Source organism: Histoplasma capsulatum (assembly GCF_000150115.1).
Source record: "Histoplasma capsulatum G186AR genomic scaffold supercont2.6, whole genome shotgun sequence".
NCBI lineage: Eukaryota > Fungi > Ascomycota > Eurotiomycetes > Onygenales > Ajellomycetaceae > Histoplasma > Histoplasma capsulatum.
The window spans coordinates 1,421,922-1,449,886 of NW_025544806.1; the positions used below are offsets into that span (position 1 = coordinate 1,421,922).

Genomic DNA, 27,965 nt, shown 5'->3' on the forward strand with positions numbered 1-27,965 from the left:
TGAGGAAATGATCAATAACAATAAGAACACTCTATGTTTAAATGTAACAATGATAAATAATAATGCAAAGTTGAAATAGAGAAGTTGAATCAAGAAGAAGAATGGAATGATGAAACAATATTCAGAGATAAAATCAAAACACCACATTCAATTATGGATTAGTGTTAGATATTCAATTCAATAATGAATCAGTATTTGAAAAAGTTAAATCTTCACTGCAGATTTAAAAGTGGGAATTTTGAGTATTTTAATCAATCAGAGAATCAGAAATATATTCTGCATCAATAATATCAATAACATTTGAGCCATTATTTTGTAATACTGTATATTCAATCATTTCAGCCACACAATGAAGCAACTTTTGACACCCTCAGAACTTTGTAAGATTCTTATAGACTTTGCTTTACTCTGTCTAATAAACACTTAGCTGATAGAGAAGTATAAGCTTCAGTATATCTCTTTCTTTAAATTATATAAACTGAGTGAATTCAATGGCTCTAGAGAATCTGCCTTCTACAATATAGTAAGATTCAATATTGATATAGAAGAATACAAAAAGAAGAGTGTTTTTGTATATGAAGTACAGAATCTTGAGTATAATTTAATACTCAGTCTGTTATAACTTACAGAATTTAAAATCTTATTAGATATATATAATCATTGTCTTATTTTTTCAGAAGACAACTGTGTCTATAAAAAGAATGTTGATAGAACTACTGATTTCATTTAGATATCAGTGAAAACATTCAAGTTGTTAATTTATTAAATATATAAGAAGAAGAATATTCAGATGTTTGCTGCTAGCATAACAGATATCAAGAAGATGTTAGAAAAATTAGAGCTCAAGAATTTCAAAAAGCTCTGCAAAAAACTTCTCAAAATATACAAGAATTTCACAGATGTATTTGATGAAAAAGCAGCTGAGATACTTCTCTCTCACTGAAAGTGCAGTATAGATTATACAATTGAGCTCATTAAAAAAGACAGTAAGAATTCACAATTATTTTGAGACTTTCTTTACAGTATATTATGTAATGAGCTTCTTATTCTATAAAAAACATTCAATAAATTATTGAACAAAAGCTTTATCTGTATTAGCAATTCATCTACTGCAGTATTTATACTATTTATAAAAAAATCAGATGAAGATCTATAATTCTGTGTAGACTGGCCGGTGGGACCATGAATTTCACATTTGGTTTGGTTTGGTTTGGTCCCAGTCCATTTCTTGGCATTATTTTAGTGGGACCAGGATCAGAATGGGAGTGTAAAGTGACTAGAATTATCAAAACATGAGTGAAATGGGACTAAAAAATCTTGATATTCCATGTAAAGTGACTGACTATCAAAAATAAGAACATGATCTGGGACTGATCATGATTTTGACTCAAGTTTGGTCCCATTCTGATGATTATATAATACATCAATCTGATGATATGATTGGTGGAGATATTACCCCTATCTTGCTTAGTGCTCAATGCCCTGATGGCTCGCTATTAGATCCCCTATCTACCACTGCCAACCTACCTACCACTGCTAATCTATGCCGCTGTCAACCTACCTATCACTGCCAACCTACCTACCGCTGCCAACCTACCTATCACTGCCAACCTACCTACCGCTGCCAACCTACCTATCGCTGCCAACCTACCTATTGCTGCCAACCTACCTACCGCTGCCAACCTACCTACCGCTGCCAACCTATCTATCGCTGCTAATCTATCGCTGCTAATCTATCACTGCTAATCTATCGCTGCTAATCTATCGCTGCTAATCTATCGCTGCTAATCTATCGCTGCCAACCTACCTACTGCTGCCAACCTACCTACCGCTGCCAACCTACCTACCGCTGCCAACCTATCTACCACTGCTAATCTATCTATCGCTGCTAATCTATCGCTGCTAATCTATCGCTGCTAATCTATCGCTGCTAATCTATCGCTGCCAACCTACCTACCGCTGCCAACCTACCTACTGCTGCCAACCTATCTATCGCTGCTAATCTATCGCTGCTAATCTATCGCTGCTAATCTATCGCTGCCAACCTACCTACTGCTGCCAACCTACCTACCACTGCCAACCTATCTACCGCTGCCAACCTACCTACCACTGCTAATCTATCGCTGCTAATCTATCGCTGCCAACCTATATAGGGTAAATCATGGTCCCATTTGGTCCCATTTTGTAAAATGGGACCAAATGGGACTGGGACCACTAATTTATTAGTAAAACATGATCTGGGACTAGATTTATAATATAAACAGTGTAAAGTGACTAATTTACTAAACACTATATGGGACCAGGACTAAGATATCTAATAATGGGACTAAGGAAAAATTTGGTCCCAGTCCCATGCATGGTCACACGGTCAGTCTAATTCTGTGTCAACTATTGAGAGTTTAATAAGATTATATAAAAAGATCAATATTCTCTTCCACTTATCAATAAGATATTTAAATGAATAGAAAAAGTGAAATGATTTACAAAACTCAACATCTCTGCAGCTTTCTATAAGATAAGAATCAATGAAAATAATGAATGACTAATCATCTTTCATATATATTATAAGCTATATAAATGAACAGTGACTCTCTTTGAGTTAGTGAATATCTCTAGTATATTTCAGAAATATATTAACTGAGCTCTATAAGATCTGCTCAATGAGATTGTATCAGTATATATAAACAATATTCTGATCTTCACTGATGAATTGCTCACTGAATACTACAAGTATGTATGATAAGTATTTAATCATTTATAAGAAGCAGAACTACAGATGAACATCAATAAATATAACTTTGAGATTAAGTCTATAATCTATCTAAAATTTATTATTGAAACTGAAAGAGATGTATGAATAAATTTTAAAAAGATAGAAACAATTCTTAACTGAGAGATATCTGTCTTAATAAAAGAGGCTAGAAGTTTTCTAGAATTCATCAACTTTTATTGAAGGTTTATCAAAGACTTCTTGAATATTATACAACCACTAACAGATTTGATATAGAAGAATACTGTATTTCAATGAATTATCAAAGTGAATACTGTCTTCAAGAAGTTGAAGTATATATTCACAACTGTCTCAATGCTGCAATTATTTGACTCAGATAAGTATACAATTTTTGAAATAGATATCTCAGATTATATAATAAGTGAAGTGCTAATACAATATAACAGTAAAGATATTCTACAATTCTGCATCTTTATTTTAAAGAAAATATTGTCTGCTGAATGCAATTATAAGATCTACAATAAAAAACTTCTGATGATTATACAATATCTCAAAAAGTGAAAATCTAAGCTTGTGAGTGTAGAGAAATTCAAGATTGTCACTGATTATAAAAATCTAGAATACTTTACAATTATTTGTAAGCTTACAGAGAGGTATATATACTGATTGCTGTTTTTTAGCTATTTCTCATTCACAATCTGTTACTGATTAGAGGCAGAGAACACTCTTATAGATGCTCTATTTCACTGAGAATAAGATATACTCTTTAATAATCTAGACAACAGATGAAAATACTGAGAATATTAATTAATCAACTCTGCAATTATAAGAAGTTTTATACAATCAGATAGCTTCTGTATATATATTAATCTATTTCAAGCTCAGAAATCTTCACTTAAAGAGTAATGAAAGCAAATAGCAGAGATGAATGAATTCTGACAACAGACTGCAGAAGCTATATAAAGCAAAGTATCTCAATTTTTCACAGATATATACTTAAGAACAGATATCTCAGCATGTTTGATTGATAATGATAACTGTTTACACTTTTAAAATAGATAATGAGTCTCTAATTCAGAATCTCTATAAATATAAATTATATAAGAAATTTATGATTTATCAATGATCAGATACTCAGAGTGTAAGATTATATACAGTATCATTATCTGAAAATTCTACTAATCAGATATATTAAAAAATATACATTGATTTATACACAATTATAATTGCTGTAGCTCAGTGATAGTATAGTATAAGTGCTGAAAAGAAATACTAAAGTCACTACTTATCTCTGAACAAATATAATATAATATAGCTATTAATTTTACAGTTTTCTTATCTGAGAATGAAGATTCTATAAATATTCTAATTATTATTGATCAACTCAGTAAAGATATAATACTGCAGCTCTGTAATAAAATAAATACTGAGATTATTACAGATGTCTTCATCAGAAGCTCATTCTATTATATATATAATCTATCTTTATTCATTGTATTAAATAAAGACAGTTAATTTATCAGCATACTCTGAATCTGTATATATCAGCTACTGAGAATTGAGTGAAAGTTGTTGATAGTATATTACTCAGAGACTGATGAAGCTACTGAGAGAATAATACAGATAGTTAAGAATATTCTCTGAAAGTTCTATAACTATATATAAGATGACTGAAACAATCTGCTGCTGTATACTGAGATTATTATAAATAATTGAAATTCTGCTATAACAGATGTAAGTCTGTTCTTTCTTCTATATAATTATAATTTAGAAATTCTGAACTTCTCTGAGATTCTCTAAGAGATTATATATATCTGCAGTTCTGTGTAAGTGACAGAGAATATAGTTAGCAAGCTTAAGAAAACTTATAAATAAACTGAGATTTCAATGATTAGTGCTCAGCAGAACTATAAAAATCAAGCAAATATTAGAAAAAATTCTATAATCTGATACAATATAGAAAATAAGATTTGACTAGATCTCAGAAATATAAGAATGAATCATCTCTTATATACACTGAACTACTGTTATATCAAATATATAATAGTAGAAATATTAGATATTTATAACTACTGACTGAATATCTCATTTAATATTCATAATATTTTTTATATAAATCTGTTCTGATCTATAGCTGAGAATCTGTTTCTCTTACAGAAGATTTCTGACTGATAATTATCTGTTATTATAGAAAAAGACAATGAATTTAAATAAGAAATTAAAGCAATTCTCAGCAACAGAATCAATTGTTACTGCTGTAAATATCTTATTAAATAAATAGAATACAACTGTTCAATCTGAGAATCTGCATCTGTTATAAAGAACACTGCTGTATTTAATATCTACAAATTCTTACTTGCTTCAGTAGAAGAGAATAATGTGATGAGTTAACATCTGTTAGCAGTTAACTTACACAATCAACCCTCTATCACATGCTTATATACTTATATATACTTATGAAATTCTTTCACATCTTCTTATAATTCTGCTCCACAATTGTGTATATTTTAATACTTTAATAATTCTTTCACTCTGTACTTCTTCAGAATACAATCTCTGATACTTCTTCTGCTCTGATTCTTTTATCTATAAAAATTCTCTCATACAATCTCTTTCTCTGATTTTCTTTCTTTTTCTTTTCTTAATTGATTTGTAAACTGTTATCAGAATAGTATTAAGTTTGTTGATATTGCTGTTGAAATGAATTGTATGAACTGTGCAGACAGTATAAACAGTTTAATCTGTAATATTAATAATATCTGCTTAATCAGTGGCATGTCTGTTACAAGTCTATTATTCTGATTTATTTTATTATTATTTATAATCTGAATAAAAGATCAGCAGAGTGTTGATTTTTTATTTAATAATTTAATTATAAATAAATCAGTCAACTACATCTTCTATCTGAACTACTCTCTCAGTAGTATATAATAATTTATAAAAAAATCAGCTGCTATATAAAGAAAAAACTCAATTATATATTTTTCATTTCTCTATCATCTTTTTTAATACTGATATATAAAGTTTATTATATTCAGCTCAGTATAGCTGTTCATCAGAATATCTACATCTCTATTTATAAACTTTATATATTTTTATATATACTTTATAGATCTATAAGTTTTTAATATATTATTTAAAATCTAATTAACTGAATAAGAATAAAAGTTCTTCTATCTACTCTATTGTATATAATATAGATTAATAAAAATTATTTAATATTATTTAATCAGATTCTCTTCTATTATCTATATAATCTCTTCTTTCTTAGTATTTATATACTTTCTTTTAAAATAATCTTCTCTAAATAGATAATTGAGAACTCTCTTACTAAAAAATTAAATTATCTTCTACTCAGAGATAATCTGATTATCTGAAAACTTCTTTTTATTATACTATTTCTATTATATAGATAGTAAAGATTGAGCAGCAGTGAGAAGTTAATCTATTAAATTTCATCTTTTTTTATACACAGAAATAAAGAAGAAATAGAAATAAAATAAATTTATATATTATCACTCATTTATTCTACTTCTCTGTATATACTATCTATATATTCTTTAATCTACTTTATCTGCTGATTCTCAGTGTATTCTCTCTCTGTACTATTATTTCTATAATAAAATTATACTATAGCTGCTTTTATACAGTAGCTACTTTAACAGCAGTATCAGCAACAGAGATTATTATCAGTTTTTCTTATTTATATAGAGATACAAGAATTTCAAAGTAGATGAGTAAGAATAAGAATAATTAAGAATAGAAATCAATACAAGAATAGAGAAAGAAGAATACAGTAGTGAAGTGATAATTATTAAATATACATTCAGAGAGAAGCTGATACAGTCATTGTATATAATATTACAGAAAAGTTATCTCTTTTATATGATCAAAGAAGATAGTTTATCATACAGAATATATACTAGTTATTCAGAGGCCTTGACTGAACACCATAGAAACATGTGTTTGAACACAGACAAATCCACCTTCATATAACCACTAGATATGAAGAACCTGGCAAAACCCAATATTAATTATTATAATGTTAATGAAAAAAGAAAACACACACTCACACACAAAAAGGGCACCAAAGGTAAAGACAAATTAAGAACAATATTTGGAACAAATCAATTGATCCTCTCAAAAGTCGCACCTTTTTTTTTACAAACATATCAGGGAACTCGTTACCTCCGCAAAAAGCATGAGAGCTGTATTTCAAGGGAGATATCAAAATAACAACAACCAAAGGTTATAGTCACTGGGAATTGAGGAAATATTTCTCTTCCTTCACTCTTGCATTTTCGTAGTTAATTTTTATTCGAATATGTCATAGAACTATTCGCCTCTCACTCTAGCTTCCTCCCTTACTGCCCTACTAGGCCTCACACAACAAACCAACCAACCATCTCCATATAAAAAAAAAAGCGAAAATACTCGGAAGGTTGATTCAAACCCATCCACAATACGTAAAAATCAAGGTTTCAAAGGATTCAAAATCAAGTCAATCGATCGATCAATCAATTCATAGTTCGTTAGCAATTTCAACGAACACACAAGCACAGGCGCCTGATGCGAACTGGGGGTGGTGCTGGCTACGCGCGGTGTAGCATAAACGAAAAAAAGAGGAGAAGAAACAGAAACAAGAAGGCTGGAAACCGCAAAAAAAAGTAGCAGAATAAAAGGCCAAAGGAAACTCGAAAGTAGGAACCGGAAACGGATATGGGTGGAAAAAGCCGTAAGTCGAGAAAGCAAGCATCAATCAGTCAATCAATAAAACAACGTGAAAGTGGTTAATAATAGGACGAGGATGATGAGAAATGCTGTCAGCAAACCGGAAATTTTAGAAAAAGCGAAGAAAAGCGAAGAAAACCAGGTTATTGCCAACTCAGTGTCTGCATTCGTCCGGTACACCTGCTCCTCTCCCCACATTCCACAAATTAACAGAAGTTGGAAAGAAAATGAAAAAAGATAAAACGAAGAGAAAAGAAGGAAGCTGGAAAAAGGAAAAAAAAAAAAAAAAAACGAACCCATGATAATAAAAATAATATCAATGACAATGCCATCCTTCCCCAGCCGAACGGGAATAGAGAAATGAAAGTGAAAAAGAAAATAAGAGACGAAAGGAGTGAGAGCAAGAGAGAAAAAAGAAGAAAAAAACCCCCTTAGGCTCTCCATCAATTAATAGGACTTTTTCTCTTCTCAGCACTAGACAAAACAAACATGGGCATCTTCCGTCGTCCGTTACCATTAGCATCAACAATACCGTTACCACCTTGGCCCATATTAGGCGCCACAGCATGGCCAGCCACTACAGCTGCCGTAGTTGGTGTTGTCGATGATGGCGACAATTGACGTCTCGGGACCCTACCAAAAGCGCCCATCGCAGCAGTGGCATCATCCGGGCGAATCTCCATCAACTTACCACCCACAAGCCCGCCCTCATCGCTGCTAATTGTCGCAGTCGTATATAGGCTATCCGTCGACGCGCCACGCACGGGACCGTTGGGAGTACCCGACCCAGAGCCAGAGCCACGATAACTCCACTCCTTCTCTTTCCTCTCTGATCCAATAGCACCGTTGACTGCTGCGCGGATACTCCCCAGACTAGGCTTGCTGGACAAGCTGCCCCCACTCCGGTTACCAGAAGAGTCATCGCCGTCGGAACCTGAGAAATTAAATTCGACATCGCTGGATGGCGTCAGGCTTCCACCGCTATTACTGCCTGTATTGGGGGAGCCCCGAGATTCTCCACGCCTCTCTAAGCCGGCCCGCACGAGATTGTGGACAGCACGTCGTCGCTGGCGGGTGGCAAAGTTCTTACTTCCCTCGTGCTTCGAGGTTGGTTTTTCGATAAGTTCTTCGAGTGAAGGAGGTCCACGGGGTTGGCGGATAGGGTGTTCGCCGGCACGGGCTTGGCCAGGGCCAAAGGTGCCTGTCAGAGGAGTGGGCAGTGGGGCGGTTTTGGGAGCAGTTTTATTTGTATCGCTATTGATCTTTAGAGCGGAAACCAAAGAGGGTGCCTTCTTATGATTGCGACGAAAGGCGTTGGCAGACGGTGGAGGAAGTGGGGTGACTTCTTGTGGAGGGGATGGGGCAGTTCTTGGTGGTGAGGGAGATGGTTTGTAATGGACAGGCGATTGACTTGACTCCGGGGGAGGGGAGACTTCAGCATGGAAAGTTGGAGTTTCCGCCACAGGAGACTGGAACTGCTCGTGGTAGATCGTTGAGGAAGGATCCTCGTGCTGCTGCTGCTGCTGCTGCTGTTGTGGCAGGCTGTTGTCCATGACAAAGTTCTGCTGGCCAGTCATGGGATTGTAGACAGAGAACAGGCCAGGGTGTCCAGGCACCGGCTGCACAACTGGTTGCATGCCCAGTTGTGCTTGCTGCTGGTAATAACCCACTCCCGGGGTGGTTGGTGACATCACTTGCTGCTGAGAGGCCATCGAAAAACCAAGGTTCAACCCTTGGAATTGCTGTGCGGCAGCTGTGACTGAGGCTAGCTGTTCCTGCAGACGTTGCTGTTGGGCAGCAAGGAAAAGGTTTGTCGAAACCAGCTCTGCATACAACTTTTCGTCAATCGGTTCTCCATTCTCGTCAATTGGGAGATCAATTGTGGGAGGTGGAAGTACGTGTTCTGGCAAGGAGTACATTTGATGTCTACTGTTTGACTGGGAGCCGAATGAATTCGCGTGATTGGGAAACAATGCTCCAGTTGATGTCATAGGGACGCGCTGGACATAGGAATTTGGCTGAGCACCATATCTGGAATGATCCAACGATGGGTGGGGCTGCTGATGGGACAAGGGAGCAGTGGCGGGTGCCGGAGAATGCTTTGGAGCAGTTCTCAGTCCAGCCAGGAGATGGGAACGACTAGTGCGTGGCGTGGTAACTGAAGGGGACGACGTAGATTCATTAATGGACCCAATATTTGACGGGTGAGGGACACTGAGACGTTTGATGTGAGAACCCTTCCCACGAGACGCGAAACCAGAACCAGGAACGCCAAGGGAACCGCCATTGAAAGACATGTTATTGTAAGTCATCTGAGCTAGACCGCCAGCGTCCATGCTCAAAGGTCGTGTGAGTAAAGGGAAATAAAATTGGAAATGGAAATATGTAGGGACGTATATTCGTAGAGGCGAGAGAAGGGAATTATATGTAGTAGGGAAAAAAAAACCTGTTGTGCCCGGGCTTGTCTGCACAAGAAAACTGCCTAGCTTGCGAGCTAACGAGATGTTGCAGAAATGGTCAGTTGGTGGGTATCCACAAAAAACAGGGTTGAAAATGGATCAAATTCGCGCAAAATATGCGTTTTAAGGGCGCGTTGGAGGCTTATTCACGGAAGGGTGGATTGGAGATTCGAAGAAATTAAGAAATTAAGAAGTATTCGTTCAGGAAACGCTGCCGAAAAGGGTATCCCCAAAGTAGAGAGTTTCGATAGAAACAGTCGACGGGTCGAGTTTAAACAGAAATAAATAAATCACTCTTCTAGGGCAGCAAGGTTCGAGTTAGCATCAGATTCAAACGAGGGGGAATACCATATATGGATGCTGAATCCGGTTATACATACCGGAGGAAGCCAAGTTCAGATATAGAAGAAGCGAACCAACAGGCGATTAAAAAGGATATACAAGTGAATATAGTTTCGTCGTTTGGCGAACGGGCCAGTTAAAGGAGAGAGTGACTGCTAGGCGCGAGGCGTGACGATAGGAGAATAGTAATAATAAGAGTAATAACGATAATTTTGGGGTAAGAGCAGTGGGAATTAGCGAGAATAGTGAGATGTCCAAGTGGAGTTCTTGAACGCCGTTTTGAGTGTGCGGGTGTTGGTGTCTGTTGCGAGTTCCGACGATGGAGAGATTTGCACTGCAATCCCAACAAAGAGCGACCGGAGAGCAAGCTGAACGGAAGGAATTTTTTTGAGGGTATTTTCTGTAAAAATAAAAAGCGGCAATCAAAATATCAAAAAGGCGATATTGGACTTTTTATAGCTGTTCTTTTGTTGAAACCACGACGAAGAGGATCGGAGGACGAACGAATTCAAGCGTAAGGAGAGTCGAGACAAGGATTGAGATATGGTATGACAACTATAACGATGACGATGAAAGGAGCGGGCCGAAAACGCGGTCGTTAAATCAGGATTTCAAGATCCAACCAGCAGGGCGACGCGATCTAACAGAAAAAGGCAAAAACGGCGAGGGCAAAAAAAGGAGATATTAATTTAAATCGACGACAGAAAAACCTAGACCCAAGTCTTCGTCCACTAATTCAAGCCCGATGTATCTTCTTCCTTAATTTCTTCCTTTCAAAAGTGTCTCTGTTTTGGTTTGTTTTGGAACGGAACAGAATGCCGATGCTGGTGTTGATGCTGTTGGTATTGGAGCCGAAAAAAGGGGGGTTCGCCAAGGAGACGAGAGCAAAGGGAAAGCTTTTTTTTTGTTTGCAGGTGAGACACAGAGCTGGATAGAGAGTCAAGGACGAAGAGAGACGGCGACAAGAAAGAAGTGCGAAAGAAAAAAGAATCAGAGATACGGGCCACGCGGAGGGCGAAGGAGACAGGAGAGGAGGATGGGCGGTGAAGACGAAGATGAACCGACGAAGAAGAAGCAGAAGAAGAAGAAGATGAAGGAAGATGTCGACGAAGATACGAGCAGAAGACAAAAAGAGGGGCGGAGGAGAAGGAGAAAGAGGAGAGAGAGAGAGAACAGACAAGGAGGAGAAAGATGAGCAGAAAGAAGGAGGAGGAGGAGAAGAAGATGAGAGTCGACGCTGCGGGCGGAGAGAGCGCAGAGGCGCAAGGATACGCCATCGCCATCGGTTACCGTACGGCGACAATACGGCTGGGGTGTCGAGGGGCCAGGATTTGCCCAAGTTCCCGCTTTGGATCTAGTGACGTATCGTTGGCGGAGCGGCCAGACCAGGGCAGCCCCAGATCCCGCGCACTGATTGGCTTTCCAGGCAGTCTCTTACCTAGACAGGACTAGTTCTTATCTGCTGAAACCGCACTAGCACGTTATTGTATTTCTGTACCTGTATCGGCAGTACCCTGGGCTTGGCACTGGGCGGGTGGATGAGTCAGCACAATCTCTGCCTCCCACCTGACCTTGGACCTGGACTCGACCTCAACCTTGGCTTGGCTGCTTGTGCGACGGGGCGGCGGGTGTCCCATTCCACAGCCTTGATCCATGAGTATGAGTTCGTTATTGGTTGCTCGCTATCATCCTTTTCTCGACCATACAAAATCCAATGAAAGAACAAGTAACAAAAGAAAGAAGGACCCAGAAACAAACCAGAATACTCCCGTACTCCGTGCAAATTCAAGAGGAACCACAAATACAGAAAACATCCACGCCTGCATGTTCGGCGCTTAAGCAGACCTCTCCCTCCGCCAATCACAGCGCCTGTCAACAACCCTTCCAACAACCCCCATCAAGGCCTCCCAGCCCTGGAATCCTTCACATCCATCACATTCGCACTTCACACCCTCCAGAACTCACACAACCTGCAGGCTGCAGGCTAGCTGCATGCACATCACACTTGGGACCAGCCCAGCAGCGGCCATGGCTGTTGACCACTTTGACATATGATTTGCAGGAAGATGAATTTCCCTCGCCCAAAAGTTCCCAGGGATCAGAGGAATATCGGGCCTTTGACACCTGGCACCAATGATAATCGATGCTAGTGAGCTTGAGCTGCTAAATACAGCCCGCTTCAAGCCGTGGTAATTTCTTTTACCCTGGCCCAACAAGTGCGGGGAATGGGGGGGGTTGCGTTGTGATGACCTCTTGAAGCTTTTCAGTTCTTTTTTTGCCTTCAAGATATATGACATCGTGATTTTCATTTTCTCAGCAGGTTTGAACCAACCGTTTTGTTTCCTTCTTTTGCCTCTCTATTTATTTATCAAACTCAAGCGTACAGACGATCCGTGCACAAGCTCGAAACTTCTTTTTAGGGGGGGCACATGCCTAAAACTTGGGCGGTTCCTTTAGGGGTCGGGATTCTTTGGATTCCGGCTTCAGGATTTCCACCGATCTGGTGTGTGCAAGGACTCCCGTTGCTCAGCATTTCTTTATTCATCCTTGGGCCTAATCCACGCTTGTTAAGTTCTTAACCAAACTTTAAGCCTTCCCCCCCCAAAATGCTCCAAAAGCCTTACCCCAACGGGGCCAGCGTGTCCAGAACAAAAAGGGAACAAAACTCAATGGATCAAACCTTGAATGCCCGCCCCACTTAGCCACAATAAATATGTCATCGTTGGTCTATTATTAGTAGTTTGAAAGGTTATCGTTCATGGAAACATCAATTGAGAAGACGAAGAATTGCGTCTTCGAATCTTCATCAATTTGATTTGACAGCATTTGACAACGGTAGATCCCCTCCTTCTTGGGGGGACGTTTGCCACCATCGCCATGGTTCTTTTTGACCTTACTACTGATTGCCAGCCATGGCACAACTTGACGAACATAAGAATCTCTACGGACGAACTAGTTAACTCAATTGAAGAGCTCGCCAATATCAGTAAGCAAGTTAAGTAAACTAGTTTGGGACAAAACCCATTAAATTGACATATGACATTTCAGAAATATATGAGACAAACGTTCCTCGAAGCTGCCCCTGGAAGCCGCAGCTTGACACAACCACTCCGCTTCCCTGTTTCTGCTTCAGCTTCACCTCTTTACTTACTTCCTGTTCCCTCAACCTAAAAAGGAATACGCTTTTGGAGGGAGCACTGGTGGCCGAATGAGCGGGACTCGCTCGCTCTCTCTCTCCTTCAAGCATCCAGCCCTCCCGACAACGACTTTGAAAAAAGGGGTCCAATGTGCCGGAAAACCCGGTACGATTGCGCTATTTTGTATGACGTTTAACGGGTCTTGAGCATTCGCCACATTGACATGGCCGGTTATCTTGTTGAAGTTTAATAATATCGGGGACTCATTGTAATCATCTATCTATCTATCTATCAATTGAGTATTGAACCTTTGTCCGACTTTTGAAGTAAAGTAACTTGAAAAAAAAAAAAAAAAAAAAAAAAAAAAAAAACCCGGGAAAAGCGAAAAAACAAATAAAAGACAGATGATATAGTACATGCGTGTGATGGAAACACGGCCCTCCGTCACATTATATCGAGCATTGATGTTTGTTTCTGCAATAATGAGAACTTGTCACGCCTTGCAGAATCACAATTGAGGTATTTCTAGTTTTACTAACCTTTTCTAGATAAGCAGCTGTCTATTTTCACATATGCTGTGAGTAACAATTGAAAGAATTTTTCAAAGCTTGTTGTCCGGAAAATGTCCCCATTCTGAAAAAAAAAAAAAAAAAAAAAAAAAAAAAAAGAGAGAGAGAGAGAGAGAGAGAGAGAGAGAGAGAGAGAGATGCGGGTAGGGGACCCTCTGGACAGATTTGAGAAGTAGTGCTTAACGCAGAGATTATTGGAAGATAGCCATGAATTTTGCAGCCCGATTTTACAAGGGGCTCCGGACCTTTGTGGTCAGATGGAAGTATGTAGAGTATCATATCATAGCTTCATCTCGAATGGACCCTCCATTCTGCATATTGTTTTCAGAGGCATTTTTTTTAATATTACTAACCACCCGTTCAATTAACTATCTTGATCAAAATACTAACTCGTGAAAATATTCTTATCTGCAATTGTCACTTAAAAACTCACCATCGAAAGCCTGGCCAACGATCAGTATCTTCAACCCGGGAGGACACGATTTCATGAGATCCAGCAGACATCCCAAGACTGTATCCCGAAACCTCATACATTCTGCTCGATCCAGAACCAAATACGCATTGCTGAAGGATAACTTCTTCAACAAGTTGCCGATAATTGAGTGCAAAGGAATCAGCCGGTTTCGCTGGTTTGAGTTTTTGGTGTCTGCAGCAGACCGGGCCTTCTTGACGCTGCATTTCAACTGGTTGAAGTAAGTACTCATCGTCATTGAGAACTACCCTGGCTTGTTTTGTGCTTAGGAGTTGATAGATTTAGAGACGAGATCACGGTGTCGGCAGAGACGCGTTTCACCGTTCTGTTATAGATGGCGAGTCCGGCTGTATCCAGTTGAGATAAAGTCGCACCCGACGAACGCAGTCTCCACAAGCGTATTAACACCCACCGCCGCTGTTAACAACCAGCTGAGTCGGGTATTGTACTGGGCGATCGTTTTCCCTCTCTGCTTTTGAAGCAAGGTTCACTAAGTGGCAATGGATTCTGTCAGCTCCGGTTTACCCATGTCTTTTTCCTTCTGTTCATTCCAGGCCACAAAGGCCAGTACAAACATGTAAATTTTGCTTCAAGTCTTTTGTCCACAGCGTGTAATCGGGTCTTGTCCTGAGGATCTCTTTCCTCGACCAATTCCGTGATTGCTCTCTCTCGATGGGAGACAACCCTCTCGGCGAGGTCGACGTTTGGTGGCTGTCAAGATAGCGGGATGTGTATGAGTAGTACTGCGCTGCATCCTGCAGAGAATGTACACCCAGACCATAAACTTTGCGGACATACGCCTGCAGGTCCTCGATGGCATAGATCGGTTCTAGCCTCCCTATCCGGTGTTTATTCCAGTCGCAGGGTATCCAGCATGGTGTCGACTTCTCTTTCAGTGTGCTCTTTGTTGATTGCCACCTACATATAACTTTGAGAGCCATCTTCACAGAAGGTTAAAATACAAGACAAACACAACACGAGGAAAATTGAGGGTGCTTGATATGCAGCTTTACCATAACCAGCGCTGACTCTCTCCATCAGATCCACAACTCCTGAGTACGCTTTCAGATATTCGTTGAAGACGCCGACAAGTTCAACGGTTTTCCTGCCTTTGCGCTTCGAGAGTGCCGTGTTGGAGTGGTGCGATTGTTGTTTTACCTCAGCATTTTTGAGACATTCTCTCAACAGCTACGGGCTTATGACGACCTTTTTGCTTGCTCTTGGACAGCATTCCAGAAAGAAGATGCCTGCTCTTTGCTGTGGACGACACGTATCGTCGTCCCAGCTGGAGAATCATTGGTGTTGGGCTTACAACCGCCTTGATTCATGGCGACTGGCAGCTTCTGCTAGTTCACTTGGTCTACAAGCTTTACGCGGGAGCAACGAGCCTTATGAGTACTCTGTCTAGGAGAACAGAATGAGTACTCAGCCCCACTGTGTGGTAGCCCGGGCCGCTCCGCTCTTCCTTAGGACTTTATAAGTGGAGAGTATGCAATGCACTCATTGGGCTGCCTCCACGGAGTTCTTCATAAGGGGGCATAAAAATTTTCAGCTCTTAGCCGATCGGACAACAAAGGGGAAAGCCTGTCTAATTCGACGACCTGTGGACTATATTTCCACCAGTTGAAATTGTCTATTCTGTTTTCTTCATGAAAGAGTCCCAGCTTTCATAGTGAAGGAATGCTATGAGGCCCACCACTCAACGGAATCTGGGAAAGGGGAAAAGCGTTGCTGGAAACTCGTCTGCTGGTCGTACGATTGGAATGGGAAAACTTTCAATCGTGTTGCCATCAAGTTCAATTTCGAAGATTTCCGGGCTTCCCGAGCCATTGATAGCTAGACGTATACCCCTAAAGTTTGGAAGTGATATCTCCAAGATATCCACCCAAAAACTCGAAGACCTGTTGCTCCAAAAAGGTAAACACTTTAGAGATCTATGCACGAGAGAGAGAGGTTAATAATTGTTTGACTATGAAGGAGAAGCCATCCTCCACAGTGCTAGTTTCAGGGCATTAGGAAATGGAAGATCTGTATGGATACTCTAGCACTTCTTCATGAAAAAAAGTATCCTAATCTATCGTTCCAGGGTGATGATCGCAACTTCTATCTGACCCGCGTGTTGCTTACAAGGCATCGACGTGGCTCGCTAGAGCAACCTGTTGAAAAGCTGCAATTTGTCGTTACCATCGCCCAACTAGCCGACCCAAATGGAGAATGACGTCTCTAACAAATAGCTAACAGATTTCCAGGAGAGTCAAGGTTGACTTCGGGGCATATTTACAGCATTCCCCCCCAATCTTGACTCGTGGCCCCATGGGCATCGCTCTCAAGTCCGGCAAGGAAGATGAATGTTCATGTTCAATTTGCTCGGTTAATACGGCTCTTAGGGAGAACTAGAAGCCACACTAAGATGGCCTCACTGACGAGGACGAGTTTGAGGATTTACAACTCAAGCTCTGCCCACCTCGAATCCTGGGATACCACCTACAAGCCAAAACATGGCTGGAGTTGAACATTGCATTAGGAGAGAAGGAAGGTGAAAAGCAGCTTGTTACCAAATTCTTGCACGATGTGAAGGAACGGACGGACTAGCGCCAACGCCTTCAGTAAACTACAACTTATCCAATTGCAGAGGAATCTTATTCGTGATCTTGTAAAGAGTCATGTTGGTAGCACTGGGGCGAAGCCACTCTTAGAAGATATCATAAAAGAGAAGGGCAAAGGATTCGTTATTCTGCTACATGGCAAGTTGAAACTCCATACCAGAACATCGCTCAACTTCTGACTGCGCAAGATAGGACCCCCTGCAGTCGGCAAAACTTTGACTGCAGGTGAGAGTCAACAACTGAATGATGAAAATGTGGAGGAGAAACGCGGAGAAATCCTCGAGTGGTTCAGGCGCGATGAGGAAGGCAGAGAATGGATCAAGCTTCTAAACATTTTGTTCTCGATGGCGTCGCTGGCGATAACAGGAGACAAGCGGTTGAAGTGATGACATCAAAAACCTCACGAAGGCAACTTATCTCTTCCACGACAGCATCAAAACCATCGTGGACGAGGCGTGGCGTAGAGCGGAAGCAACAAAGGATTAGGGCTTTTGGTAGAAGTGGGATAAGCTAACTATCTTTCTCGGCTGCTGACGAGCGAGTGTTCTTCTGAACCTCCTTTCAAGAGTGAAATCTATGCTCCAGTTCAAGGCCCGAGAGTTCGCTGCCCCTGGTTGGCAAACTAAGTATGACGCACTGGGGAAATGATGAATATTCTCAGCAGTGCATATTTTGGAGCTCAGCACAGTGTCATTTAACACCGGAAGTTGGGAAGGAGGCAAGTTACCTGTGACTTAACATCTTAGCGCTAGAACACACATGTTTCTGCTAATTGTATCAGTCAAAAGAAAGTAGAAACCAGAGGGTGATATATAAAATAAAAGAAAAATAATAGTTTAAAAGTATTTAAACAGCTCTATTTTCAATCAATTATTTATTATACTCTATATATACTCTGTCTATCAATCAACTTCTAGTTGAGACCTCTCAGTCTTTTTAGTAAATCTAATCAAGTAAACAAATAAAAAAAGAGTTCACACCCCTCAGCCCCCTCACCCATGAAGTGCTCAGGGGCCAGGGCCGAGAAGTGCTACATCTCTCCCCTGCCTGCTCGCCACAGCTTTCGTGCTGGGCCTGCCGGCGGGGTTTTCTCGAAACACACCCCAAGGGCGGGCCTAGGACCAGGTCGGTCCCTGGCTCGCCCTGGGTGCGATTCGAACCAGCAGACCCGGAAGGGCGCGGGTTGGTGGCGTCGGGACAGAAAAGGGGGAAAGAGTGAATGTCCTCCTTGGTTCTGTTGCCGCCACTACCACTGCGTCACCGGGGCTGCTGGTTGTTGTCCATGAAGGTGATATGGGGGGTTTTGAGGGACTGTTTGTGTGTTATGTTTTCTGTTTCTCCTCTGTTTTTGGGGCGGGGTTGCTGGGGGAGTGAATGTGGATGTGTGATGGAAGTTCAGGGGGGTGAACATCTTTATATCACGTGAATGATGTGAAGATGTGCATGCAGCTCTGAAGCTGAGAAGAGGGAGGCTGAACAAAGGAGAGTTTATTGGCGTTTTGTTCTTGTAGTTCTGTTCAGACGATACCCCTAGGAATAGAAATGGGGCCAGGGAGGCAATCAAGAAGAAAAGGTGATCGCGCAGACGAAGGCCCCTGGCACAGAAGACTTATCTATTCTATATATATGAAGGCGTAAGAGAAGGAGAAGATAAAATAGAATGGAGCGAAAGGCCGTTATATTTAGTACGCAGCAAGTTCCCTCAAGGGCTAGACCCTGGGCTACCCCGGAAATTTTATGTATAATTGTAATGTACAGTACAGAGAAAGTGAAAACCAGCACTATCGACTCACCTACATACATGCACACATGGCGAAAAAAATAAAAAAAGACAAGTTGGACGGTGAGTTATTATAGGAGAATAATAGTAATCGCCTGGTGGAGAAACGAAAAGCCCAGTAGATACGCACAAACATAAGAACAAGAAACATTCCATCAAGTCCAGAGGATGGGGAAGCAAAGAAGCGAAAATGGATAGACACTTACAATTCCTTTTTTCCAAGCCAATGGAACGCCAACCAGTTAAAAGAAGGCACAGAAGGCGGTGGAAAGTGAAACGAAATGAAAAAAAAAAGAAGAAAGAGGGGTTTAACTCAGTTAAGTAGGTAGGGAGATAGTAGGTATGTTTTAGATAATGGATGAAGTGGTCCCATAATATGAGGGACATGACTGGAGACTTCGTGGCGGGTTTGGCATGGTAGATTTTCATGGTGTCTTATGTGAACCTAGGAGATCACCGGAAGAAAGCCATTCAAATCCACACCGCATTAGCTAGCAACAGCCCGTTCAGGCATCGACAATGGCGTTGACATCGACATGGATATCGAGTCATGACGGTTTGCCAGCGCCTGCTTCTGCTGCTGCTGTTGATTCTCTTGTTGATATACGAGGTGGCGCTCGCTCCCATCCGAAACACCATCTAACCCAAATTCTCGGTCATCCAGCTGCTTCTCGTTCGCACGGTCAAATTCTAGCGCGTTGGCCAGCTCACTAGAAATCGGGTCCAGTTCTTCTTCTGGTAGGCCGGTCGCAAGAGAGACGAGCTTACGGTGAACGTCAAGTTTCGTGCTCACGCCGGCATCCGCTTTTTGCTGAATGAGCTCTTTAATGGCTTGTTGACGGGCTTGTTGGGCTTCGAAGAGTTGGCTGGCAACCTGGTACAAGAGGTTGAGGTCTTGGGGACTCTTCCTCTTGTTGTCATTGTTGCTGCTGGCGTTGCTGTTCGAGCTCGAGCTTTCTCCGTTGACGTTTATCTGAGCCTGGGACTCGGGGTCGACGCTAGCACTTCGCAACCGTTTGAGGAGATGGAGCCGTTGAACCTGTTCTAGGAGTGACTCGTAGTCCCGCCTTACTTTGTTGAAACGTTCTAGTTTGGCTTCAAGCTCTTCGGCCTCGATCTCCTTTGAAGTTAGAGATGCTGCTTGCTTCCGAATATTTTCCCGATCGGACTCCACATGTTCATATAGCCCTTGAGGGTTGCCAATATCTTCAGCGCCATGGGGAGGCCATTTTGTATCACCATAAGCTAAGGCTAGTTTCCTGCTAGCTTCATCCACTATGGATCCTATTTTTGATAGAAGTGATGCGGTGGCTTCAGAGCTAGTGGGGGGTCGATAAAGAGCTGTGTTGTCTGAAACGTTATTTAATTCGGCGTGGTCTGTGCCAGTCGCACTGTTGTGGGTCACTGAGGACGGCGGAGGTGGATTATCTTTATGGCGGCGGGAAATTGTTCGAAGTATTGCATTAGCACTTTCTCCCGCCTTGTTGGGAATATCGCCCGCTTCGGGGCACTGTGATAAAAGCATGGTAGCCAGCCGATAGCATCCATTTTTTGCAGCTGCCAGAGCAGCAGTATCACCATTCGAATCCTGAGATGAGAGGAGCATGGAGATCTGATGAGGAGGCAGAGTCTCGTTTAGTTTATCTATCAATATTTGGCAGTAATATCGCGAACTCTTCCACTTGCCCTTACTCCTAGTTGTGGCGGCAAGGTGATTGAAGACAGTCGCCCCAAACCAGTCTCTGAACATGATGGTCTCTTGGAGAAGGTCTGCCAACTCCTGCATAGTCCCTTTTTCATAATTGTTGGTGAATAAAACCGCGCGAACTAGCGGGGTCTCGTCATGATTTGATAACGCTTTCACATTCGCGCCACGATTTATCAGGTCACGTACAATGTCCAGATCACCCATGGAGCACGCCCAGTGGAGGGCAGTATTTCCATGATCATCGATGGGCCTGTCAACTTGGAAATTTGCTGGTGGTTCTGGGGGTAGTATTCTCGTTGCTGCAGGGGCATCCCCCACAGTCATGAAATAGTCCAGGAGCTGGTCACCATAGATGATATGCTGTTGTTCGAGAATGCTCAGGCTGATATCATTCAATCCACGCTTACGTTTCCGCGACTGCGTCGAGTGTTGGGACATCGGAGCCATATCCTCCTCTGCAATCATGGAAGATGACTCCATACTTGCCTGTGCAACCGATTCGTCATCACGTAACGACGGGTTAACAGCAGCGAAATGCTGGTCTTGACTAAAGCTTGCTTGTAGCGGCTGGGTCTGGATGGGTTGCTGTTGTTTCCTTGGAGAAAACGACGACTCTTCCGACACCAGCCTCCTATTGGGGGCGACATTTTTGTGCACCCTTGGTCTCGATGATGCAGCCGTTGTATGCTTTGGAGCCGGTGGAGGGCTCCTATCCCCAGCCACGAAGTCAAAAATGGGCAGGAGCTTTTCAAGAATTCCGTTCCGTTCAGCTAATTCTCGACCCTCTTGAAGCGGCACCCATGTTCCTGAACACAATGGTCAGCTCCATGTCGCATTTACACAATGCGCCCAGTGGTCCATTGAGCAACCGTTGCAAAGAGGAAATACCTTGATATTTTCCATAGCCTCCCTGGACTTTTTCGTGGACACCTTTCTGTACCTCCCTCTCAAGAATACGGGTCCTTGCGGGTTTATCCAGACCCGCCACCTTCAGAATATGAGTTGCATTGATCCAGTCGTCTGCGCGTCGTCGCATAACATTATCAGGGCCAACTTTGAACTCATAGACGGGTACCTATATATCATAAAGTCAGATGTTAGCCATATGTCCGCAAAAACAGTCTGAGATAAATAATCTAGAAAAGGACTCACACTGCTGTACGTAGCAGAGTAGATTTTATTACCCCACACATTTGCTGCAGTCATGGTGGATGGATGATGATGATGATGATTGACAGTCGGGCTGGCAAGGGAAAACGTGGGACGGAAATGCACCAATGGAAAAGCAGCGGGGTCGCAAAATGGGCGGTATGGGACGCTCTGGCATTAGAGAGCTACGAGCGGCATAGAAACCAAACAAATTCAAACGAACAGCTATAGCGCATTCCCCCCGTGATGGCGACTACAATGCGCAAGTTGTTGGGAGATGATGCGATTTGCGGGACAACGGGGAGACGCGTTTCTCGCGTAAAGTGGAAGCTTGCTGGCTTGGGCCCGGAACCAACTGCTCCGGGCTCCGAGAACGCTAAGAGCCGCATCACGCAGGCGACCACAGACGACGAGAGCAACAAGTCATTGGCTTGCTGACGACACACATACAAGTAAATATACCAGAGACACGGCGATTTCTGCTGAGAGGAATTCAGAAGCTGCAACCATGGCGCATGCAGACGCTGTTAAAGATGTCCGGCGTGAGTAATTCTTTCCCCTTCAGAAACACTTTCAAAACACCACAAAATCAATGAATTCGCCAATTCTTTGTTAACACGATCCTATAACCAAATAGCTGCAACCAGAGAAGAAATGTCCGAGGCTCGATTGCCTCTTGCCTACCGAGACAGCTGCGCACATCTCCTCATCCCATTGAACCGGTGTCGATACAAAGAATTCTATCTGCCATGGAAGTGCGAGGTGCGATCAGCTCTCTTCCTTTCTCTACATAATTGCTCCCCTCCCCAAATATACGTATATGCTGACGGTATCTGTTTGTGTTGGCCAGAATGAGAGACATTCCTACGAAAAGTGCCAGTATGACGAGTTCAAGCTGCGGGTTGCGAAGATGGATGAACTACGGGCTGCCAAGGGTGGTGCTCGAAGCAATTAGACATTAGAGGGAATCTGGAGTTGTTGTTCGGGTTGTTTCTATATGGTTTTCTTTCTTTCTTTCTTTTTTCTCGGGCATCATGTTACAAAAATTCCCCATTAATTGGATTGTATATAATAAAGAGCTTGAGGGGAGATTTGTTCAATTGCCGAAAGCAATCTGTCGCACTCATTTTCAAAGACCTTCACGACACCTTCGCCCTGCCACAAAAAAAAAGAAAAGAAAAGAAAAGGAAAGGAAAGGAAAGAAGAAAGGAGAAGAGAAAAGAAAAAGACTTACCTCACCCGGTATTACTTTAGATTTCGAGTGCAGGCTCGTAACTTTGTAGGGACCAGCTGATATGATGGTCCCCTGTGGCCAAGAACCCGTGGGTATTGATGGATGGCCTGTCAGCCACCAGAAGTCGCACAATCAGTCCGCATTTCGTCTCGCCCTCTTGGCCGGCCCCAGTGAAACACAGGCGCCATTACTATTGCTAAGAATCATGCGGTCTCCCGCCGTTACGCCCGCGTTCCGGACTTCTGATTTATAAGCAGGAAGCGGAGTAGGCGACATCCGGGTAGATCTGATTGAAGGATTTGGGCAGGATTCCACCGGGTTTCACAAACTTCCGACGGTTTACAGAAGTTACAGTGCATGTGGGACAAGCGGGGAATCCATTTGTTCGATTCCTTCGAATTGATTCATCCCCCATGAAGTAGTGGCTGTGGAAGTCGTATCGTCTTTTCCCCTTCCCTGATATCCTTGCTGCACCCGAGAATAGCATGGCTACTATCAAATTGTTAGCAAGTGGGTGGAAAGTGTCAAATCAGTCGACTGTTCATTTCCCTCTGTGCGCCTCTCTTGATTCATTGATCTTGACTACGGGCGAACTTCCAATTTCAGCGATTGTGTGTAATATCGATAATGCACGCAGATGTATACATCTATATAGTCAGATATAGAGGCAAACTGTTAGTCCATTGATTTAGCCTCCTGAAAACAACGTGCCCTATGGTTTTACGTATGGAATGATTTCGTTTCGCGTGAAGAATAATGCGGAAGACCCAATCCCCTCTTCATGCCACTGGAGCTAAACCTGGCCTAGCGGTTACGACGAAAAAGCCCTAGGTTATAATTTACCAGCGTTAAGGATCGTTTATATACGGCCCAGGCATGGGAGCAGTCCATGGATATATATTGCTTTATATTTCTTCCTCGTCCCTCACAGAATCCGCTTCGTTTTGTTTCGCCGCAGGCGCTGTAGCTTTGTGCGTCTATTCGGACGAAAGATACTAGTATCACGTCATTTTTGCCTCCATTCCCTCACTCTTCCCTGAGGCCTGAGGAAGCTTCGCTATTTACTTTCTTCTCCCGAACAAATAACCAAAAAACGAAGAAATAACTATCCTTATCATCTCGGAGAGCTACAATTGGCAAGGGTCGCACCCTCTCGCTATGGGCTTGCTGTAAGGAAATATGGAAACCCTGTCCCCATCTCACCGTGCGCATTTTTGTTACAGAACAACAAATTTCTTACAACCAAAAATTCTTATTCCAGAGCGCTTGGCACCCCGCTGGCCTGGCCGGAAGCAAAAAAAAGTGCACAGCAAGTCAGAGAATGGGGGATTGAAGTAAGCGCGCGCCTCTCCTTTGCACGCAAACCAGCCAGCCATGTTTTAAAATGTTCCCGTTCTGCGTCGCTGAACCTATTTCGCTTAGCAACTTCTGGCCATCTGGGGGAAGGCAAAGGGAAAAGAGCGAGATGCGCTGCTCTGGGGCGATGAGGTATGGATTGACCTCCCGGTCTATGTTTTGAATATATATATTCAAATACATATTTCTTGAGTGTTTTGCTGATGAATGGGTTTGCGGCGAACTAGGTTGAGTATCTCGTCGTAGCGGTGGATGAGAAGGCGCAGAAAGTGCGACTTTCACTCCACCAGGCCGAGCTCTTGAATTCGCTGGCGCAAGAGGAAGTGCAGGCAAATGGGGAATTGGTCCAGGGGCTCCTGGATGGAGTGTATGTGATTACCATCACTGAATTAGCCCGCGTCTCTTCGCTATATTCCTACGTTCTTTGATCCATATGGGGATTTATTTTGTTGCGTTGCCTCTAATTTGGCCTGTTTTGGTCCTACAGAAAAGAACCGCTTCCCAAGTTCCATCCCGAGTTTGGGCGTTTTATGCTGGAAGCAACACCAGGAAAGCCATGGGGGATTGGATTCCAAGACCTCTTGAGAGTCGAGTCCAATATGAAGTGGAGGTACATTACTTCGTTTAAACATTTCCATCAATGTGCTTGAGTTCCCCACGAACTGAAATGAGCTAAAATTAAAATGTTGGACTCGGGTGGATAGGAGAGTTATTGCGAAAAAACATATGGCACCGAATGAATACCCCATAACCCTCACCACATTCCCACAACTAGGCACCAAGGGTGATTTCACACAACCATTCTATCCTGTCTCGGGCAGCGCGCTCCGTTCACAGTTCGTCCCCGACGAAATCGCAAACCCGCATATCCGTTTCCCCACACTGGCCGCAAATATTCGATGGAGGAGAGGCAGAAAGGTGCAGCTGAACGTTCCTGTGTTTCGAGATAGGAATACCCCTTGGCCATTCAACGACCCAACAGTCAATTACGATCTCCATAACTGGCCAGAAGACGATGATGTCCGTAATGGTGCTGTGAAACAGAATCATGTCTATATGGATGCAATGGCGTTTGGCATGGGAAGCTGTTGTCTGCAAATCACGTTCCAGTGTAAAAATATCAATGAGGGGAGAAGGCTCTATGACCAGCTAAGCCCCCTGGGGCCGATAATGTTGGCTTTGACTGCCGGTACACCAATTTACAAAGGCTTCTTAGTTGATACTGACGTTCGGTGGAATCAGATCAGCAAGGCAGTTGATTGCCGCACGCCTGAAGAGCTGGGAGAGAAGGTATGCATGACATTCCAATCTAATATAGTAGCGAATAATCTGCTTTTCCTATGCGACACGATCCTAGTACTAACGAAAAATGAGAGTAGCCGCTGAAGAATGATCGCTGGCGCATCCCAAAGTCAAGATATGCGTCCAACTCCACATATATATCCCAAGATCCGCGACTACGACCTGAGTACATGGACCCAGATCTTGTCATAGACGAAGATATTAAGCAACGCCTCCTAGATGGTGGTATGGACGACCTGCTTGCCACGCACTTCGCCCACCTCTTCATCCGCGACCCTATCGTAGTATTTTCCGAGGACCTGAAGGAACTCGACCTCAACCAGACCAATCACTTCGAGAATCTGCAGTCGACAAACTGGCAACACATCCGCTTCAAACCGCCGCCGGCCGAAAACGACATCGGCTGGCGCGTCGAGTTCCGCCCGATGGAGATCCAGATTACCGATTTCGAAAATGCCGCTTTCAGCGTCTTCATGGTCCTCATCACTCGCGCCATTCTCAGTTTCGATCTAAATCTCTACATCCCCATCCCACGCACAACAATGAACATGGAAACCGCCCACGCACGTAATGCCGTCCTCGAGCAGAAATTCTACTTCCGCAAAGACCCCTTTCCACACCGTATATCACGGCTTCATCAGCAGCACCAGCACCAGCACCAGCAGCAGCCCAACAGTAACCCGAACAGCACTAGCGGTAACACATCAGATTCCAGCTCCCGCTACTCCTCCGGTTTCTCAACGCCGAACCTACGTCCCATCGAATCCGAGTATGAGCTCATGACCATCGCAGACATCGTCAACGGCACGGAGGACGGGTTTCCCGGCCTAATTCCGCTGGTCGAGTCGTATCTCAACGGTGTCAATGTCGATGTGGAGACACGGTGTCGGCTGGCGGCGTATCTGGACTTCATCCGCCGGCGTGCGGATGGCACTCTGTGGACGAATGCGAAGTGGATCCGCGAGTTTGTAGCCAGACATCCGGAATATAAGCATGACAGCGTGGTTTCGGATAAGATCTGCTTTGATCTTGTCAACGCTCTTGAGGAGGTTACAGAGAAGGGGGGGAAGGGTGGTAGCGTTGGGTGGGAGATGTTGAGGGGTGCTAAGGAGTGATATCTCCTTCTCCTTCCCTCTCGCCCTAACGGAACCCCTCCTCATTTCTTTCCCCCCTTCCCGTTCGTTGTTGTTTGCGTAACACTCGCGCCTTGAATCTCTCCGTTCTTTTCATTGTAGATTTTGGTGTATGTTGCCACGCATGTCATTTCTCTATTCAATGGGTGGCAGCGTTTTTTTTTTTTTTTGCTTGAATATTTAAACTCATCCCTGACTTTTTTTGCCCCTTTATCCTTTACTTTATATTTATATTTATATTTTTTATACTATATTATTTGCTTTTTTCATCCCCAAAGCTCATAGCTTCTGTCTAATGGTGAAATATTTTGATCGTTGTTTCGCAGTTCAATAGGCATTCATTGTCGTGGGAGGGAACAATGGACAATGGGGTGTGCTTCGAATCGGAGATGAGTATGGGCTATTTCCTTGTGTTGATCGTCTCATCTCATGTTCACACGCATACTTAATGTCTCTCATCAGGAAGAGATGCCACTGCCAATTTGCAGTGCAGTTCGAACTGTACAAGCAACGTACATCTCCATCCAACCGGCCTGAATGCCAATATATATATATATATACATATACATATATATCAGTTGAGCCGTTTATCCCCGTATCACCGGTATCCCCGTGTAAAATACAGCCCTATTACGCCGAGACGAACGTTTTCTGTTTCCATTACCTTACTATTACGTTACGCCGCGTACTTTATTGTACGGTAAGTATAACCGACAGTTTCTTTTATTGCCCGGCAGGCAACGGCGTTTATTGATAGATGGCTCAGTTGAGAGCCTGCATCCATGGATGGGGAGAAAGGCCGACTTTGGATGCGAGATACCGGTTCGATAGCACATTCCATTCGTTGCCTCTTCTCTCCATGCGACAAAAGAGAGAAGGTGGAAGAAGTAGTAGAAGAAGACGGAAGAGGGAAAAAAAAAAGCCTATCTCTTATTTCTCCCCAACAACTTCGCGAACCATGGAAATTCTGCCTCATTTTTCCTCAATGGTCCGTATGCGAGTCGTATCCCAGGCACCATGGGCCCGGATCACCCTAGATCCACCCATCTCTGGAACCCTGTCGAGGGTCTCTCGATCCTGCAAGAGAGCAAACGCCGCATGTTTATCATGTCTGCTCCACGCTTGGCCCCTTTCTCGTCGATGAATCCGCATCCATCCATCTACGGACATGCATGGTTGAGTTGAGAAAGACCGTATAGATCAAACATAAACGGGAGAAGGCGAGTCGCCCTGGTGGGGTAGGGGTGGCGGGGGTG

The 27,965-nt window shown here is 42.9% G+C and overlaps 8 protein-coding genes across 8 annotated transcripts; 4 read left to right on the plus strand and 4 right to left on the minus strand.

Annotated features, from left to right (window-relative positions):
• Positions 1–7,905: 7,905 nt before the first annotated feature.
• Positions 7,906–9,759, minus strand: HCBG_05195 (uncharacterized protein; the record flags this gene model as incomplete). The annotated part of the gene is made up of 1 exon (XM_045432244.1): positions 7,906–9,759. One exon carries the CDS (start codon positions 9,757–9,759, stop codon positions 7,906–7,908), a length of 1,854 nt encoding a protein of 617 aa, XP_045287456.1.
• Positions 9,760–11,454: 1,695 nt separating this feature from the next.
• On the plus strand, positions 11,455–12,400 carry HCBG_05196 (uncharacterized protein; the record flags this gene model as incomplete). Its single annotated transcript, XM_045432245.1, has 3 exons — positions 11,455–11,714; positions 11,741–11,920; positions 12,130–12,400. The coding sequence occupies 3 exons, from the start codon at positions 11,455–11,457 to the stop codon at positions 12,398–12,400; spliced, it is 711 nt and encodes a 236-aa protein (XP_045287457.1).
• Positions 12,401–12,996: 596 nt separating this feature from the next.
• On the minus strand, positions 12,997–15,382 carry HCBG_05197 (uncharacterized protein; the record flags this gene model as incomplete). Its single annotated transcript, XM_045432246.1, has 5 exons — positions 12,997–13,204; positions 13,445–13,676; positions 13,940–13,960; positions 14,403–14,652; positions 15,017–15,382. The coding sequence occupies 5 exons, from the start codon at positions 15,380–15,382 to the stop codon at positions 12,997–12,999; spliced, it is 1,077 nt and encodes a 358-aa protein (XP_045287458.1).
• Positions 15,383–16,460: 1,078 nt separating this feature from the next.
• On the plus strand, positions 16,461–17,533 carry HCBG_05198 (uncharacterized protein; the record flags this gene model as incomplete). The annotated part of the gene is made up of 4 exons (XM_045432247.1): positions 16,461–16,471; positions 16,691–16,791; positions 17,252–17,429; positions 17,479–17,533. The coding sequence occupies 4 exons, from the start codon at positions 16,461–16,463 to the stop codon at positions 17,531–17,533; spliced, it is 345 nt and encodes a 114-aa protein (XP_045287459.1).
• A 1,235-nt stretch (positions 17,534–18,768) lies between these two features.
• Positions 18,769–21,741, minus strand: HCBG_05199 (uncharacterized protein; the record flags this gene model as incomplete). Its single annotated transcript, XM_045432248.1, has 3 exons — positions 18,769–21,341; positions 21,424–21,610; positions 21,688–21,741. The coding sequence occupies 3 exons, from the start codon at positions 21,739–21,741 to the stop codon at positions 19,315–19,317; spliced, it is 2,268 nt and encodes a 755-aa protein (XP_045287460.1).
• A 379-nt stretch (positions 21,742–22,120) lies between these two features.
• Positions 22,121–22,810, plus strand: HCBG_05200 (NADH-ubiquinone oxidoreductase; the record flags this gene model as incomplete). The annotated part of the gene is made up of 3 exons (XM_045432249.1): positions 22,121–22,226; positions 22,322–22,446; positions 22,535–22,810. The coding sequence occupies 3 exons, from the start codon at positions 22,193–22,195 to the stop codon at positions 22,637–22,639; spliced, it is 264 nt and encodes an 87-aa protein (XP_045287461.1).
• A 355-nt stretch (positions 22,811–23,165) lies between these two features.
• HCBG_05201 (uncharacterized protein) lies at positions 23,166–23,796 on the minus strand (the record flags this gene model as incomplete). Its single annotated transcript, XM_045432250.1, has 3 exons — positions 23,166–23,410; positions 23,513–23,565; positions 23,786–23,796. 3 exons carry the CDS (start codon positions 23,794–23,796, stop codon positions 23,166–23,168), a joined length of 309 nt encoding a protein of 102 aa, XP_045287462.1.
• A 280-nt stretch (positions 23,797–24,076) lies between these two features.
• On the plus strand, positions 24,077–27,619 carry HCBG_05202 (glutamate-cysteine ligase; the record flags this gene model as incomplete). The annotated part of the gene is made up of 7 exons (XM_045432251.1): positions 24,077–24,087; positions 24,180–24,252; positions 24,341–24,406; positions 24,502–24,641; positions 24,762–24,884; positions 24,979–25,564; positions 25,654–27,619. The coding sequence occupies 7 exons, from the start codon at positions 24,077–24,079 to the stop codon at positions 26,689–26,691; spliced, it is 2,037 nt and encodes a 678-aa protein (XP_045287463.1).
• Positions 27,620–27,965: the final 346 nt, after the last annotated feature.